The sequence below is a fragment of the Cetorhinus maximus genome, chromosome 2 (genome assembly GCF_964194155.1).
Source record: "Cetorhinus maximus chromosome 2, sCetMax3.hap1.1, whole genome shotgun sequence".
Taxonomy (NCBI): domain Eukaryota; kingdom Metazoa; phylum Chordata; class Chondrichthyes; order Lamniformes; family Cetorhinidae; genus Cetorhinus; species Cetorhinus maximus.
The window spans coordinates 62033270-62052088 of NC_135880.1; the positions used below are offsets into that span (position 1 = coordinate 62033270).

The 18819-nt window shown below is 43.7% G+C and overlaps 1 protein-coding gene across 6 annotated transcripts in view; it reads right to left on the reverse strand.

Annotated features, from left to right (window-relative positions):
- Positions 1-18819, reverse strand: part of kiaa0825 (KIAA0825 ortholog) — a 594535-nt gene that overhangs the window by 517016 nt on the left and 58700 nt on the right. For 3 of the 6 annotated variants that reach the window (XM_078565265.1, XM_078565248.1, XM_078565251.1), the window contains exon 1: positions 5849-5976. The exons of 1 other annotated variant lie outside the window; for it this stretch is intronic. In XM_078565265.1, coding sequence (XP_078421391.1) covers positions 5849-5929 — 81 coding nt within the window. In that variant the 5' untranslated portion in view covers positions 5930-5976. Of the gene's footprint in view, positions 1-5848; positions 5978-18819 lie in introns of those variants that run through there. 2 more of the 6 variants (XM_078565275.1, XM_078565269.1) reach the window with 1 other exon arrangement.

Sequence of the window (18819 nt, forward strand, 5' to 3'; positions counted from 1 at the left end):
CAACACTCAGTCGGGGACAACTCTTTGCGCTGGAAGACCAACAAGTTTCGGGCAGACCAAAGAGTGTTTTTCACCGAGTTGATGATCCTCCAGCTGCAGTTGGTGTTTGTCTCGGTGTGTGTGTCTGGGGACAGCCCGTAGAGTACAGAGTCCTGTGTCACAGAACTGCTCGGGATGAACCTCGACAGAAACCGCTGCATCTCTCTCCAGGCCTTCTTTGCAAAGGCACAATCCACAAGGAGGTGAACAAATGTCTCGTCCCCACAACAGCCACCTCGAGGGCAACGTGCAGAGCGGGTGAGACTCCTGGCGTGTTGGAAGGATCTGACGGGGAGGGCCTTTCTCACCACCAGCCAAGCTACATCTTGGTGCTTGTTGGAAAGTTCTGGCGATGATGCATGTTGCCAAATGACTTTGACAGTCTGCTCGGGGAATCATCCCACAGGATCCATCCTCTCCTTTTCCCGCAGGGCCTCGAAGACGTTATGTGCCAACCACTGCCTGATGGACTTGTGGTCAAAGGTGTTTCTCTGCATAAATTTTTCCATGACGGACAGGTGGTATGGCACGGTCCAACTACTTGGAGCGTTCCGCGGCAGCGTGGTCAGACCCCATCCTTCGCAACACTGAGGGCAGGTAGAACCTCAGCACGTAGTGACGCTTGGTGTTTGCGTACCGAGGATCTACACACAGCTTGATGCAGCCGCACACAAAGGTGGCCATCAGTATGAGGGTGATGTTGGGGGCGTTTTTCCCCCTTTATCTAGAGGCTTGTATATCGCGTCCCTGCGGACACGATCCATTTTCAACCTCCAGATAAAGTGAAAGATGGTTCGGGTGATCGTCATCGCGCAGGAGTCTGGAATGGGCCAGACCTGCGCCACATACAGCAACAGCGAGAGTGCCTCACGCCTGATGACCAGGTTCTTACCCACAATGGAGAGGGAGCATCGCTCCCACATGCCCAGTTTTCTTTGCACCATAGACACTCACTCCTTCCAGTTTCTAACGCATGCCCCAGTCCCTCCGAACCATATCCCCAGCACCTTCAGGCCGTCAGCCCTGATGGTGGAGGGACAAAGGATCGGTCAGCCCAGTTCCCAAAGAACATGGCTTCGCTCTTCCCACGATTTACCTTGGCTCTCGAGGCCAGTTTGAACTGGTCGCAGATGTGGATCAGTCTGCGCACCGACAGCAGATCCGAGCAGAAGACGGCAACATCATCCATGTACAAGGAGCCTTTGACCTGAGTGCCTCCACTGCCTGGGATCGTCACTCCTCTTATGCCCGGATCCTTCTTGATGGACTCAGCAAAGGGTTCTATGCAACACACAAACAGGACAGGGGAGAGAGGGCAGCCCTGCCTGACTCCAGATTTAATAGGAAAGCTATCTGATTCCCACCCATTGATTGAGACTGCGCTACTGATGTTAGTGTAGAGCAGTTGGATCCAATTGCGAATCCCCTCCCCAAACCCCATTTTGGAGAGCACATCCACCATGTAGGTGTGCGATATTCTGTCAAAGGCTTTCTCCTGATCCAGGCTGATGAGGCAGGTGTCCACACCCCTGTCTTGCACATAGGCAATCGTATTCCTGAGTAGCGCAAGGCTGTCAGAGATCTTCCTGCTGGGCACAGCGCAGGTCTGGTCATGGTGGATCACCAATTCCAGAGCGGACTTGACCCGATTGGCGATGACCTTGGACAGAATCTTATAGTCCACATTCAACAGTGAATTGGGTCGCCAATTTCTAATTTCCTCCCTTTCCCTCTTGTGCTTGTAGATGAGGGTGATGATGCCTTTCCTCATGGATTCTGACATGTTGCCGGCCAAGAGCATACTCTCGTACACTTCTAGCAGGTCTGGGCCGATCCAGTCCCACAGAGCCGAATACAACTCAGCCGGCAAGCCGTCGCTTCCAGGAGTCTTACTCTTCTTGAAGGACTCAAGGGCCTTAGTCAGTTCGTCAGGAGTCAGCGGTTTCTCCAGGTTCTCCCGTGTACTGTCGTCTAAGACCTCCGTGATAGAGGAGAGGAAGGGCTGGGAGGCAGTGCTGTCTGTGGGCTGCACGTCATACAATCCGGCATAAAAGGATTTGTTGATCCTCAAAATGTCGGACCGCGATGATTTTACTGAGCCGTCTTCTTACTTCAGTTGGCTGATCACAGAGCTCTCTCTGTGTACCTTTTGGAAGAAGAAACGTGAGCACATCTCATCCTGCTCCACGGAGCAGACTCTGGAATGGAAGATAATCTTGGAGGCCTCCGAGGCAAAGAGCGAGGCTTGCTGGCTCTTCACCTCTTGGAGTTCCTCCTTGACATCGACCCCCATCGACTGCAGCCGGAGCAGGTTCTGCATGTTTTTCTGGAGTCGGGACATTTCCCTCTGTTCCTTTCTACCTTTCTGGATGCCTTTGTGGATGAAAAACCTCTTGATGTTTCCCTTGATCGCTTCCCACCAGTGTGTCAGGGACTCAAAGAGGGGTTTCACGGTTCTCCAACCTTTATAATCCCTCTTGAGCTCCTCAATGTTCTCTGGGGTCAGCAGTTGCACGTTTAGCTTCCATGCCCCCCTGCCAACCCTCTGGTCTTCCTCCAAGTGACAGTCAGCCAGAAGCAGGCAGTGGTCAGAGAAGAACACCGGCTTGACGTCGGTGGATCTGACTGTGAACGCACGGGACACAAACAGGAAGTCTATCCTGGAACGGATGGACCCGCCTGGCCGCGACCAGATGTATCTACGCTGCGCTCCTTCTGCAGGGTTGCTGAAGACATCGTGCAGCTTGGCATCCTTTACTGTTTCCATCAGGGATCTGGACGTAGCGTCCAATCTGCTGTCGACCCTGCCAGATCGTCCAGCCGCATCGATGATGTAGTTGAAGTCACCGCCCAGAATGACCAGTCTGGAGGTTGCCAGCAGCAGTGGGAGCTGCTGAAAGACTGCCAGCCCTCGCCCTTTTGTGCCAGGGCGTACACGTTAATTAACCGGAGTGAAGCACTCTTGTACATTACATCTGCTACGAGGAGGCACCCACCCACCACCTCCTTAACCTCGGAGACAGTGAAGTTGCCTCCCCGCAGTAGAATACCCAGGCCGGAGGAACGAGAGTTGTTTCCTCCTGACCAGATCATGACCTTAGGATGTCCCAAAGCTCTTTACTACCAAAGAGATACTTTTGAAGTGCAGCAAACATTGGTGGGATTTGTTTATAGGCCACCAAACAGTAGTGGTAGTGTGGGGCATGGTAGTGAAGTGGGATAACTGAAATTATTTCACATTAAGAATGATATTAAGACACGCATTAATAGCTTTAGAATATACAATTGAAGCTATGAGAGCTGTTTCAAAGCACGATTGGAAATATGGCTAACACTGTAGGCATGATGGGGTATGCAGCCAATACTGTGGGAACTTCAAAACAAAAACAGAATTACCTGGAAAAACTCAGCGGGTCTGGCAGCATCAGCGGAGAAGAATAAAGTTGACGTTTATCGCTGTGGGAACTTAGATAGGTATGCAAGTATGTAAAATTTAATGGCATTCACAGCTTGAGTAAACAAAATGTTAAGGAGATAAGGAAACAGACCGCAGGTTATTAGACCCCAGACACTAACAAACCTCCCTAGGCCAAAAGCTGAGATAACAGGGAGCATCTGCAAGCATGAATAGTCCCACTCATTGATTAGGTTCTGTGATGTATGTGCTAAAATAACATTAGTGATTAAGGGTTGTACCAGTGTAGTGAAATGTGAGAACCAAGGACTATAAACTGTGACATAGTCTTTGTATTATGGAGAAACACCCTGGGAGAACCAGGCTGTGCTTCTCTCAGCATATGCTTTGTAATAAAATCTTTGCTTGCTTGAATCTCTCAGACTCAAGAGTGGTCATTTTTACCACAACAGTATTAATCAGGCGATCAGAGAAGCATGTAGCATGGGTAATACTGTAATCATGAGTGACTTCAATCTACATATAGACTGGGTAAACTTAATGAGCAAGCACTAATGCTGTAGAGGATGAGTTTCTGCTGTGTGTTAGGGATGGTTTTCTAGAGCAGTATGTTGAAGAACAGGCTATTTTAGATCTAGTATTATGTAATGAAAAAGAGCGAATTAATAACCTTGCTGTAAAAGAACCTTTGGGATGAATGACCATAATATGTAGAATTGTACATTTTGCTTGAAAGTGAGGCAGTTCAATCTGAAGCCAGGGTGTTAAATTTGAACAAAGGAAATTATGAAGGTGTGAGAGGCAAATTGGCTGAGGTGGATTGGGAAAATACATTAGAAGGTATGCAGGTACATAGGCAATGGGGAGTCTTTAAAGAATTATTACATAGTTTACAGCAACCCTACATTCCTTCAAGATACAAAAACCCAAAAAGAAAAGTCATTCAACCATGGCTAACAAAGTTAAGGATTGTTGAAGATTAAAAGAAAAGGCCTATAGTGTTCCCAGAAATAGTAGTAAACCAGAGGATTGGGAGCATTTTAGAATGCAGCAAAGGAGGATCAAGAAACTGTTAAAAAAAAAGGGAGAATAGGATTTTAATGTAAACTAGAAAAAACATAAAAATGGACTGTAAAAGCTGTATAGGTACGTAAAAAATGTTTGGTTAATAAAATGCGGGTCCATTATAGGCAGAGTCAGGAGAATTTATAATGGGGAATTAGGAAATGCCAGAGAAACTAAACAAACATCTTGTATCACTCTTCACAGAGGAAGACACAAAAATCTCCCAGAGTTAGAGATACAAGTGACTAAGGTGAATGAGGAATTGAAGGGAATTAGTATTAGTAAGAAGGTTGTATTGGGAAAATTAATGCGAGTGAAGGTTGATAAGTCCCCAGGGCCTGATATTCTACATCCCAGAGTGTTGAAAGAGGTAGCTATGGGGATAGTGGATGCATTGGTAATCATCTTCTGAAGTTCCATAGATTCTGGAACAGTTCCTACAGACTGGAAGGTAGCAAATGTCATTCCACTATTTAAGAAGGGAGGAGGAGTGAAAACAGAGGACTACAGACCTGTTAGCCTGACCATTAGTAGGGAAAATGCTAGAATCTATTAGAAAGGATGTGACAAATGGACATTTGGATAATAATGATCTGATTCAGCATTGGCAGCATGAATTTATTAACAGGAAATCACGTTTGACCAGCCTGTTGGAGTTCTTTGAGGATGTTACAAACAGAATTGATAAAGGGGAGCTGGTGGATATAGTATATTTGGATTTTTGATAAAGACCCCACAGGAGGTTGCTTAGCAAAATTAAAACACATGGGATGGATAAGGATTGGCGAACAGGCAGAAAACAATAGGAACAAAAGGGCTCTTCTCGCGTTGGAAGGCTGAGACTAGTGAGGTATCACAAGGATCAGTACTTGGGGCCCAGCTGTTCACAATATATATCAAAGATTTGGATGTGAAGACCAAATGTGATATTTCTAAGTTTGTGGATGACACAAAGATAGATGGGAATGTGTGTTGTGAGGAAGATGCAAAGTGGTTTGAAGAGGATTTGGACAGATTTAGTGAGTGAGCAACAACATGGAGATGGGATAGTGTGAGGTTATCTGCTTTGGTAGGAGGAACAGATGTGCAGAGCACTTCTTTAATAGTGAGAAATTAGAAGTGTAGATCTACAAAGGGGCCAGGGTGTCCTCGTCAATAAGCCACTGAAAGCTAACATGCAACTGCAATATGTAATTAGGAAAGGTAATGGTATGTTGGCCTTTAGTCACAAGAGAATTTGAGTATAGGAGTAGCAAAGTCTTGCTTAAATTGTATAGAACTTTGGTTAGACTGCACTTGGAATACTGTGTGCAGTTCTGATCCCCTTACCTTCAGAAGAATATCATTGCCATTGAGGGAGCGTAACGAAAGGTCACTAGATTTGTTCCCAGGATGGCGGGACTGACCCATGAAGAGAGACTGGAGAAATTAGGCCTGTATTCTCTAGAGTGTTGAAGAATGAGAAGTGATCTCATTGAAACCTACAAAATATTTAAATGAATAGACACAGGTAAGATGGTTGGGACAGTTTCAAAATAAGGGGAAGCCACTTAGGGCTGAGATGAGGAGAATTTTTTTTACTCAGAGGGTTGTGAATCTTTGGAGTTCTCTGCCCCACAGGGCTGTGGCAGCTGAGTCATTGAGTATGTTTAAAGTGAAGATTCACAGGTTTCCAAATACCAATAACATAAAGGGGTATGGGGATAGTATCGGAAAAAGGCATTGAAGTGGATGATCAGCTATGATCATATTTAATGGCAGAGCAGGCTCCATTGGCTGAATGGCCTACTCCTGCTCTGATGTTCACTGTTGTGATGTAGGAAACATGGCAGTCAATTTGCAATACAAACAATGTGATATTGAGCAGATAATCTGATTTTGTCATGTTGAATGAGGATAAATATTGGCCACGACAATGGAGATAACTCCAGCACAATTCTGCAAAATAGCACAATGGGATTTAATTTTATTAGTGCAAACTGCCCTTCAGAAGATGGTGGTGAGTTGCCTTCCTGAACTGCAGAAATTCACATGATGTAGGTACACCCAGTGCTATTAGGAAAGGAGTTCCAGGATTTTGACCCAGTGACAGTGAAGGAACAGCAATATAGTTCCAAGTCAGATGGTGTGAGGTTTGGAGGGAAACTTGCAGGTGGTGGTGGTCCCATGCGTCTGCTGCCCTTGTCCTTCTAGGTGATAGAGGTTACGCGATCGAAAGGTGATATTTTAGGAGGCTTGACAAGTTGCTGCTGTGCATCTTGTAGATGGTCTGAAGTGGTTTATAACCTTAACCCCTTATGGGGCTATTCCAGATCTGCAGCATTTCACTGATGATCACTCTCACTCTAGTTTAAGCTAGCCATATCTCACAGACGCTTGTTCGGGTCTGAAGAACTGATCTCTCTCTCCCTTAAGGAAAGGAACCAGCAAAGAATGTTACCTTCTTCCAGATAGTCACCTTTATTAAGCATCAGCTAGGTTATAAATATCCCGGAAATTATAAGGGTTTCTTCAATAATGTATCCCCCCACCTAAGAGTATACAAAGAAGGGTTTTTGGAGTTGTATACAGAATACTACGTCAGACTACATATTTACTAACTTATTTAAAAGTCTATTAAAGAATTGAACATACAATACACTTTAAGTGGTGAAGTATATCGCAACATTAAAGATCATTAAAAAGATGAAAAACTGTTTCGTATTATTCTTTCACAGGGTGTGGGTGCATTCTTACTGCCCATCCCTAATTGCCCTTGAGAAGGTGGTGGTGAGCCCCCTTCATGAACCGCCATAGTCCATGCCGTGTAGGTACACCCACAGTGCTGTTTGGGAGGAGGTTCCAGGAGTTTGACCCAGCGACAGTGAAGGAACAGCGATTTAGTTCCAAGTCAGGATGTGTATTACTTGGAAGGAAACTTGCAGGTGGTGCTGTTCCCATGCATCTGCTGCCTTTGTCCTTCTGGTGCTACAGGTCACGGGTTTGGAAGGTACTGTCAAAGGAGCCAAGGTGAGTTGCTGCAATGCATCCTGTAAATGGCACCCACTGCTGCGACTGTGCGTCAGTGGTGGATGGAGTGGATGTTGAAGGTGTTGGATGGGGTGCCAATCAAGCAGGCTGCTTTGTCCTGGGTGGTTTTGAGCTTCTTGAATGTCGATGGAGCTGCACTCATCCAGACAAGTGGAGTGTATTCCAACACACTCCTGACTTGTGCCTTTTGACGGTGGGCAGGCTTTGGAGAAATCAGGAGGCGCGATACTCGCCACAGAATTCCCAGCCTCTGACCTGCTCTTGTAGCCACACTATTTATATGGCTAGTCCAGTTCAGTTTCTGGTCAATGGTAACCCCCCCAGCATGTTGATAGTGGGGGAATTCATTGATGATAATGCCACTGAATGTCAAGGGGAGCTGGTTAGATTCTCTCTTGTTGGAGATGGTCGTTGCTTGGCACTTGTGTGGCTTGAAAGTTACTTGCCACTTGTCAGCCCAAGCCTGAATGTTATATCAAAGTCTTGCTGCATATGGACACAGGCTGCTTCAGTAGCTGAGGAGTTGCAAATGATGTTGAACATTGTGCAATAATCAGCAGACATGTCCACTTCTGACTTTATGATGGAAGGAAGATCATTGATGAAGCAGCTGAGGATGGGTCGAGGACACTACCCTGAGGAACTCCTGCAGTGTTGTCCTGGGACTAAGATGATTGGCTTCCAACAACCCCAAGTATCTTCAATTGTGCGAAGCATGGTTCCAACCAATGGAGACTTTTCCTGATTCTCACTGATGTCAGGTTTGCTAGGACTTGATGCCACACTTGGTCAAATGCTGCCTTGATGTGCCACACTCGGACCAAGGTTGTAATGAGGTCAGGAGATGAATGGCCCTGACGAACCCAAACTGAGCAGCAGTGAGCGGGTTATTGCTGACTAAGTGCTGCTTGATTGCACGGTCAATGACAACTTCCATCATGTTGCTGATGATCGTGAGTAGACCGATGGGTGGTAATTAGCTGGGCTGTATTTGTCCTGCTTTTTGTGGACAGGATATACCTGGGCAATTTTCCATATTGTCGGTTAAATGTCAGTGATGTAGCTGCACTGGAATCGCTTGCCTCAGGGCGTAGCTCGTTCTGGAGCACAAGTCTTCAGTATTACTGCCTGAATGTTGTCAGGGACCATCCATTCGCAGAGTCAATACAATGCTTTCAAAAAATTGCAGATGTTAAGCAGTAATCATAAACTTCCATGCTGTCAGTGGGAAGCCTCAATACCATCAGTGTCTTATTACAGATATATAAAAATTATAGAATGAACTGTCTAAAATCTATGCAAGTCATCAGTTATGGCACAGTTCTCATACTGTATCCAGTTGACCATCTTACTTTAGAAAGGACGATATGGCCTTGTAAAGCCCAGAATGGATTAACTATAATGATATTAGAAATGAGAAATTACAAAAAAATGGAACAGAGAATATTAGATTTTCTCTCAGAGATGCTCAAAATTACGAGACACTTCACTAAGGTAAAATTGGGCAATATTTTTCTCATCTCGAACCAGAGAGCACAAACTGAAGTTTGCTATAAACATTCAAGGAGATTTTAAGAGAATTTTTTTTGTGTGGGGGCTGGCGGGGGGGGGCATAGTGCTGGAAGCAGAAGCCATAATAGCTTTTAAATGGGAAGTGAGTAACTATTCGAAAAAGAACTTACTCTACCCGAAATCTGCTCTCAGCGCTGGAACGTTTGCAATTTGCTTGAGTGGTTTCACTTCTTTCCTTTCTCAACCTTTGCTGCTTTCACTTTGGGCAGAGTGATGTCTGCATGGGCCAATGCACATGCACAGACAGCCATTTTGCATTAGCAGTAGACACAGTGTTTCATAAATGCTGTTTATGCTGTTTATCATCCAACTGGCCAATACTCAATGAGCATTGGCAGGCTATTTTACCAAGGGCACATCTGAACCTCTTCTGCCATGGAAAACAGCTTACTTGCACTTCCAATTAACACACTGTATTCTCCAACCATAACTGCGGAGATGAAACACAGATTGCGTGACCACTTTGCAGAACCTCTCCATTCAGTATGCAAGCTTGACCCTGAGCTTCCAGTCACTTGTCATTTTAATTCTCCACCCCACTCCACTCTGACCTCTCTGTTCTCAGTGTCCTACACTGTGCCTCACCTTTCGATTTGGTACTTTAGTCTTCTGGACTCAACACTGATTTGAATAATTTCAGATCATAACCTCTGCCCCCATTTATTTTTTTGGACAGCTGTTGACGGAGATGATTCTGCTTTTTTTCAATTTTTTCAAGGGGTGAGTGTGTTGCTAGGAAGGCCCTCAGTTATTGCCCATCTCCAGCCTGTGCTGTAGGTACACCTACAGTGTTATCAGGTAAGAAGTTCCAGGATTTTGACACAGCATCAATGAAGGACTCTTTTGAGGTCAGGATGGCTTGTAACTTTGGGTGGGGGCGGTGGGGGGGGCGTGCAGGATCTTGCAGGTGGTGGTGCACCCACTTACAACTTCTCTACACCCATCTTTTGTTTCTTTACTTCTTCCATCACCATTTCCTTTTGCATTGTGCCATCATCCCTTTGGCCTCTGCTGCCTTCCACCTTATCACAGAGCTTCCCTTCTGTTCACTCCCCCTTCCCCACCTATGTATTTGCATAAAATCTGCTACATTTCTAACTTTTTATAGTTCTGATGAAAGGCCATTGACTTGAAATGCTAGCACTGTTTCTCTCTTCACAAATGCTGCCAGACCTGCTGAGTATTTCCAGCATTTTCTGTTTTAATAAGTGAAGAGGGTACTGTGCATACCTCTGCCATGTAATAACTCTACATCATTATAATTACAAATAATTTCATGGAGGCTCATGAGGTGACAGTGACTGCCTTGACAACAAGCGTTTGATCGAATGTGACATCAAGAAGCCCTAGCAAAACAGACGTCAATGGAAATCAGGGGGAAAACTCTCCACTGGTTGGAGCTATGCTTAGCATAAAGGAAGATGGTCGCAGTTATTCAGTCATCTCAGACCCAGGACATCACTGCAGGTGTTCCTCGGGGTAGTGTCCTAGGCCCAACCATCTTCAGCTGCTTCATCAATGACCTTCCTTCCATCATAAGGTCAGGAGTGGGTGGGGGATGTTCGCTGGTAATTGCACAATGTTCGTTACTCCTCAGATACTGAACCAGTCCATGTCCTTTTGCAGCAAGACCTGAACAACATGCAGTCTTGGGTTCAAAAGTGGCAAGTAACATTCATGCCACAATGATGCCAGGCAATGACCATCTCCAGCAAGTGAAAACTTAACCATCTACCCATGATATTCAATGGCATTACCATTGCTGAATCCCCAGTATTCACATCCTAGGGGTTAACATTGACCGGCAACTGAATTGGACCAGTCGTATGAATACTGTGGCTCCAAGAGCAGGTCAGAGGCTCGGAATTTTGTGGCAAGTAACTGACCTCCTGACTCCCCAAGGCGCAAGTCAGGACTGTAATGGAAAACTTTCCACTTGCTGGGATGAGTGTGGCTCCAACAATACTCGAGAACCATCATCCAAGACAAAGCAGCCTGCTTGATTGGCACCCTATCCACAACAGCAAGAAATAAAAAACAGCCAATAATAGCTTCTCCAAGGATATAAAAAGGAAAAGAAAAAGAATAGCTAAAGTAAGCATTGGTCCCTTAGAGGGTGAAACTGGAGAATTAATAATGGGGAGCAAGGAAATGGCAGAGGCTTTTAACAAATATTTTGTATCTGTCATCACAGTAGAAGACACAAGAAGCATCCCAAAATTAGTTGAAAATCAAGGGGAAAAAGGAAGGGAGGAACTTAATACAATCCCATCACTAGAGAAAAAGTAATGGGAATACTAATGGGACTAAAGGCTGACAAATCCCCTGGATCAGATGGCTTACATCCTAGGGTTTTAAAAGAAGTAGCTGAAGAGATAGTGCATGCATTGCTGGCAATCTTCCAAAATTCTCTAGATTCTGCGAAGGTCCCAGCGGATTGGAAAACCATAAATATAACAACTCTGTTCGTGAAAGGAGGGAACTGGAAAGCAGGAAACTTTGGGCCAGTTAGCCTCTGTCTGTCTGTCAATGGGAAAATACTAGTTTCCATTATTAAAAGAGGTAGAAGCAGAACATTTAGAAAATCATAATGCAATCGGGCAAAGTCAACAACATGCTTTTCTGAAAGGAAAACCCTATTTGATAAATTTATTACAGGTTCTTTGAGGATATAAGAAGCAAGATGGATAAAGGGGAACCTGTAGATGTAGTGTATTTGGATTTCCAAATGGCATTCAGTAAGGTGCCACACAAAAGGTACCACGCAAGATAAGATCATATGGTACTGGGAGTGATATATTAGCAAGGATAGAGGACTGGCTAACTAACAGGAAACAGAGAATCGAGATCAATGGGTCAATTTCAGGTTGGCAAACTGCAACTAGTGGAGTGCCGCAGGGATCAGTTCTGGGGCATCAACTGTCTATGATCTATATTAATGATTGGATGAAGGGATCGATTGCATTGTAGCTAAACCTGCTTACGATATGAAGATAGGTAGGAAAGCAAGTTGTGAGGAGGATACAAAGAGTCTGCAAAAGGATATAGGAAGGTTAAGTGAGTGGGCAAAAATCTGGCAGGTGAAGTATAATGTGGGAAAATGGAGCAGCCATATAAATACTGTGGTTACAAGAGCAGGTCAGAAGGGTTCTGTATTGAGTAACTCACCTCCTGACTTCTCAAAGCTTTTCCACTATCTACATGGTACTAGTCAGGCATGTGATGGAATACTTTCCAATTGCCTGGATGACTGCAGCTCCAACAACACTCAAGAAACTTATCATCATCCAGGACAATGCAGCCCACTTGATCGTCACCTCACCCACCACCTTAAAGATTACTCCCTCAATCATAGCATACTGTGGTACCTGTGTGTACCATCTACAAGATGCACTGCAGCAACTTGCCAACAGCAACAGACCATTCAAACCCACGACCCCTAACACCTAGAATAACAAGGACAACAGACGCCTGGGAACACCACCAACTGCAATTCTCCTCCAGGCCACACACCATCCTGACTTAGAATTATACTGCCATTCCTTTACTGTTGCAGGGTCAAAATCCTGGCCTCCCTTCCTAACGGCACTGTTGGTGTACCGACAGCACATGAACTGAAGTGTTCAAGACAGCTCACCACCGTCTTCTTGAGGGCAATTTAGGCCAGTTGAGCCAAATGATCCGTCTCTGTCCTGTTAATTTTATGCAATTCTATGCAAGTACTTTGGAAGCATAGTCAATCTGTGCATTACAAAGACGGGCAAACAGCAATGAGGTAACGAGCTAAAAATCTATTGGAGTGGATGAGGATAAATATTGGCCAGAAAATAAGAAGCCTCCCCAGCTCTACAAAATGTAAAATGAGATCTTTTACATCCACAAAACTTGATGAGGAAGCTTCTTGAAAAGGCGAGAGAAAGAGATTGCAGAAACTTTCAGATTTATAGACGATACAAACCAGAAATAGATACAAACTAGAAGTAGATGCAAAGGTAGGATGCATGAGAAGTTCCTCTGAGAATAAAGGAATCAAGTTTTGACTAGCAGGTTAATGTTTATCCTCAACCAACATCACTAAAAGAGATTATCTGGTCTTTTATCTCATTGCTGTTTGTGAGATATTGTACAGGTAATGTCCAAATTGGCTGCTGTGAATGCCTAAAAATAACAGTGACTACATTGCAATAACTCATGACGTGCAACACACTTTGGGATGCTCTGAAAGGCATTACAGTAGATAAATCTAAGCACTTCCTTTTCTTCAAATTTAAATTAAAAGATACCAACATAAAAGCTATCCAGGCAACAAACACAACTGGCATTGATATAGCACCTTCAACATAGCAAAACATCCCAAGACGCTCCTTGCTAGTACCAGCCAAACAGCTAGTTAATTCGGTGACTAGTTAGAACGGGTTTCCTAGCCAGCAAGGGCTGACTCAGGTCTCTGGAATTTTCAGCTAGTATAAATACAGGAGGTTTTGCTAACGCACTAAGTAAGTAGCATGTAGTTCAGCTCGAGAGAGAGACCCAAAAGCTGAAGTTCAGAAGCATTAACTTAAGCTCAAGTTTTTTTTCTTTAAACTAGTACCGGGGAGATACATGTACTATATTAAAGTTACCGCGTAACAAGTTAAACTACTCGATAGAACAACAAATAGTTGTTGAATGATACTTCTAACTTGAAACACTAATTAGTTAAATATATAAACAGATGACAGGCCAGGTGCTGTGCTGCAGTTGTAGCATGTGGGAGCCGAATAGTATGATCCACAGTAACCATGTCTGCATTAAGTTTCTCCAGCTCGAGGAATTCCAGTTCAGAGTTGATGAGTTGCAAGGGGTTATTCCATGTTTGTGGTGGTGTGCTGCATCCTCCACAGCCTTACAATTCTGAGGAACGAGCCACTTCCACCTGGGGTCTGGAAGCCATCTTGGAGGAGGAGGAAGCAAGGAGGATACCACATCCACTATGTACACCTGGACGGAGTGAAACAAGCTGTACTGTGAGGCTTTGTTTCAGCTAAAAGGAAATTTTCCACTCCAGCATGGGCCCACCATTCCCTTACTGTACATCCACGTCACAAAGTCCCTTTGATCAACATCATTCAATAAAGGCCAACAGCAAATATCTTCACTTAACAACATTGCACAGCATTACATAAATAATACATAGCAAAATATAACTAATTACGCTTGCACATTCCCTTGCTGTCTGTCTGGCAGGTAGGTGCACTTCTCTGACCTGATGCTCCTTCACAGTGTTACCCGAGTGGCTGCAGTATGGCTGGTGGAAGGCTGCTAACTTTCACTGAGGAAGACTGCAGATAGCCTTTCAGAACACCCTTATGCAGTTAAGACTTAAGGGCCTGGCAACAGATTGCACCACCTCAGCATGGAAGGCAGCAGTCTGGGTCAGTTGGCTGAGAAGAAACAGCAAAGGCACTGGCAGGGTGACTGTGAAGACAGCAGGTGCATGTCATCCTGAAAGAAGCAGGTTGATGCTCCACAGTGCCACTGCCATACAGTGACACCTGAGCAATCCTCATAATTTGCTAGAACACAGATTGCTGGACTTGAGGGCCTGCTTGGCCATTAAAAACTGAGATCAGTACCATGATGACAGCTGCCTGAGCCTGCATATCAGTAGCCAGGGATCTCAATCTCCAATTCAGCTTCTACTTTAGCAGAGACATCAGGAGACCTCTGCCTGAGTTGACATGGAAGCTGAGATGGCGGCCAGCAAACATTCAGTCATGGGTCAGTCTGGAATGCTGCCAAGAAGTTGCCCACCTCTTCCATGGTGAAAAGGATGGGCTCCAAGTTCTGTGCAACACCCTGTGTCATGTTGGAGCCAGACTCCTCAATGCTCCTAACCAGTGACTGGGGCATACCTGGCAGGCCTGCCAATGGACCAAGCATCTCTCAGTGCATCATCACCAGTGTTTTCCTGTAGGCCACCCCAATGAGGTCCTCACCTGGTTGCAGCCCATTCTGCCCAGTGACTCACCACATGCTGATCCCAACTCTACACTTACCTCTAGCATTCATGCAATGCCAGTATCTGAGCTGATAGCTGCAAGTGTAATGTCAAGTAATGGTGTCTCCTCTTCCCTCTCATGAGTTTGCACTTTCTCATAGCTCTTTGGGGGCTGAATAGCAATCATTTTTTGGATATCTGAAAGCAAAAAAGTGCTAGGAGATGGAAGGCTGAGGGATGGGATAGAACGGGAAATGGTGGGGTGCGAGGGGGAGGGTGGGGGGTGGAGGGGGGAGCAGGTGTTCTACAGTCATTTCATCTGCAGTTTTAATTTAATGGCATATTTTAGGATGGGGATGAGGAGTGAACAGACAGAGAAGGGGCAGCAACTCAACATCATCTTCAATGGCCTCTGCAGTGCTGGGTGCCACTGTCTCCATTGTGGAAATGGTCCCGATGATTCTATGGATCGTCTCCTTGACAGTGCAAGGGTATGCATGCACGCTGGTCCTCTGCTCGTTCTGTGGCTTTCCTGGATGTTGTGGCCTCTCTCAATCTGACCAGTACCTCCAAAGTTACGTCATTGAAGTGGGAAACCTTTTCGCCGGAGTGATGTGACACCCTCCTCGACTCACACTGAACCAAAGTTATTATGCAGCAGCCTGCAGTGCATTGCTGTAGCTTCCCCCCTACCGGGGCTGCCTGCTTCTAAAGGTAAGGCTGCCTGGAGCAAGTGGTTAGTTTATTAACTCAAGTCAGCCCCCTAGTGGCACAGAGTCCACTGGCAGTATTCCAAAGAGCAGTCCAGCACAGAAGCCACTTGGGAACTATACTACAATCATGAAAATAAGGTGGGGTGCCAATTTTATGTCCTTTTCACCTCACTTGGAATAGAATCTCAGAATTTTTACATTGTGGAAGGAGCCCATTTGATTCATTGTGTCAGCATCAGCATTTTTTGCAAATTCTTTTTTATCCATTGCATTTTTTCAACTTAACATCCATCTTCTAAATCTTCAGTAGCTCTCCAATTAGTCTGGCCTCTCCCGCAATGGCCAAAGCAAATTCACCAGCTTAAACAATACATCCAATGGTGGTTTGACATTTCCTCAAAATGCTAAACAAAAACATTAACTAACTAGAAACCTTAAGTTTAAATCATTCTTCGGCAATATATTTTTACACATGAAATATTAAACGCAAAACAAAAAAAAAACACCTGTCAATCACCATGAATTTCCATTTTCTGGTCTGAGAGCACATGTAGCAATCTTATAATTAAAAGCTTCCCTGTTTTGGTTGCAGAGTGCAGTTACTACGTGTATTCAGTTAACCTTTGGATGGTTTAAATAGCAGGTTTGCACTAAACAAATGGAAAAGACTGTTGGTGGTTGCTTTATAATTGCAAAAGGAAATATTTAGTAGTTCAAAAATACATACATTTTGTAAGTCATATAGAGCATATTTATAGCAAATAATTTTATAAGTATTATAGGATGAAATAATGCGTTAGTGTGGAGAGCCATATTTATCCTCAAAAGGCTTTATATTTTGCTATGTGGGTTTAAATGAGAGTTTTTGAGAATTGCGTACGAAGCAATTTACGGTATTATTCAAAAGGGAATTAAGTGCTATAGGAGAATTCTGGCTTTAAATATATTAAGAAACTGCCAATGCAATGGACAATGGAACCAGAAAATAATCCCTCTTTGCTATTTCTGAAATTTTCAAAGCTAAAACAAAGAACAAATCACCTTAGCTCCAAGCATTACATTCCATGCATTTTCAGTTATAATTATTTATCACTATAAAGCATATTGCCAAAAATTAACCAGTTGTACTGGGCATTTTGGATCTACAATATAAACACTTATCACAACTCAAGTGTCAGATAATGGAGGGTGTCAGTGTCAATTTCATTTTCACACACTCAGTTTCCTCCATCTATCCTGATTTTAATAATCCCTGTCAAATCACAAAGTCCACATTACCTTCTTGACACTGGAGCCTTCAACAGGGAGAAAAGAGCTCAACATTCATTTAACTGCCACAAAAGAAAGCTGTCTAGCTGGACAAATATTATTTTCACACTTGACAAGCCTTACAGTTAACCAAGTTTTTTTTTAAACTGAAGCTGCCAACATTTTGATATGAGCGACTTGTTCAGTACTGATCCCTTCAATGGATTAGTTACCCAACAATTGCATTTATGCTTTTAAAAGCAGAAAAAACTAGTAGTACACAAAGAGATATGTCACGTTCAGAAGCATCAGAAACGAGGTTTAAATAAAAAAAGAAAAATTAGATGTAGAATTGAAGATGTACATGCGGTTACTGAATGGGTACTAAAACAACATACTCATTACAGTTGTTCCCGGGCTGTGGTCAATGCTGGCAAGACTGCATTTATTTGCCCATCCCTAATTGCCCTGAGCATATTGAGAGTTTAATCATGTATTGTGAGATCGAGTCACATGTAGGCCAGACAGACAGAGGTAGCAGGTTTCCTTTCCTGACGGACAATAGTGAATTAGTCAAGCTTTTAAGACAATCGACAGCTTTTATGCTTATGTAAAATCGGCTGCTGGCCCACAAAATCACCAGATTTGGTTGATTAAATTTGCCTATTTGCCATGGTAAGATTTGTACTCTCAATCTCTGGATTGTTCATCAATACCATAACCAATTGGCTAACGCGTGCTAGGTTGTTATTTATTAGCAGTCACTTAAGTAGTGCTGACAAATACATATTTAATTCCCTACATTATCTGGAAATACAAGTTAAAGAAAGGTTTCCTTGTTATTCATGACATTAATTTAATATCTCATCCAAAAGAAGGTACCATCCAAAAGCAGAGTTCCCCCATAACAACTCTATGGACTCATTATTAGCTACAAGCATTTGCCCACAAATGGAGTCCAAATTCTTCTGTTCCACCAGTCAATTTAGTCAACTATTCATCATTATTAAATTGTATTGAGTAAATTCAAAAAAAAGAATACATTCAAGTACATTAATAAAAGAAAATATACTGAACTATGCTTGATTTGCTTACTTGCATATATTTTTGGAAGGATTTTTTGGTGCTGTAGTGTTTGGAAAATTGCATTATGCATTGTGTCCACTTGAGGTTACCATATCCATGTATCAGCAGAGTGAGTCCAGAAAGAAAATAAAGGAATCTATGTTTTAACAGTGCATGCAGTTCTGATTCTGATATTGAATCATACTGTTTCTCCCCAAAAACTTTACAATGGTGATGAAGAGGGTGAAAACATGAAACCTTGCTTTCAGGCTTGAAACTTTTGGGAGGTCTTGTGTCTACTTTCTGCAACAGCACTTTAAATTGGAGATTGAGGGGAGTCATTGATGCTGTAGCCTGTTAGGTGATACACATGGAGGCACTCCAGCTTGGGATTAGCAAGAGGAGGGCCTGCACAATGTGCACAAAACACTGACAAAAGAGACCACCAAGTGGAAGTGAACTAAATCACACAAAAAGACTGTGCACCAGATCAAATGATGGTTGTCAGCAAGTTGCAGAAGTGACTATTTCAACACTCAGAAAATCATCCAAGTTGTGGATGGAAGCTCAGTTGGCTTAGATACAGTCTTCATGCAGAAAAACAAGACAGGTAACTCATCAATCGTTATGATGAGCAATATTATTCACAAGCAGAGCGAAGCACTCTCATTCACTTGGGGTATTTTACACCT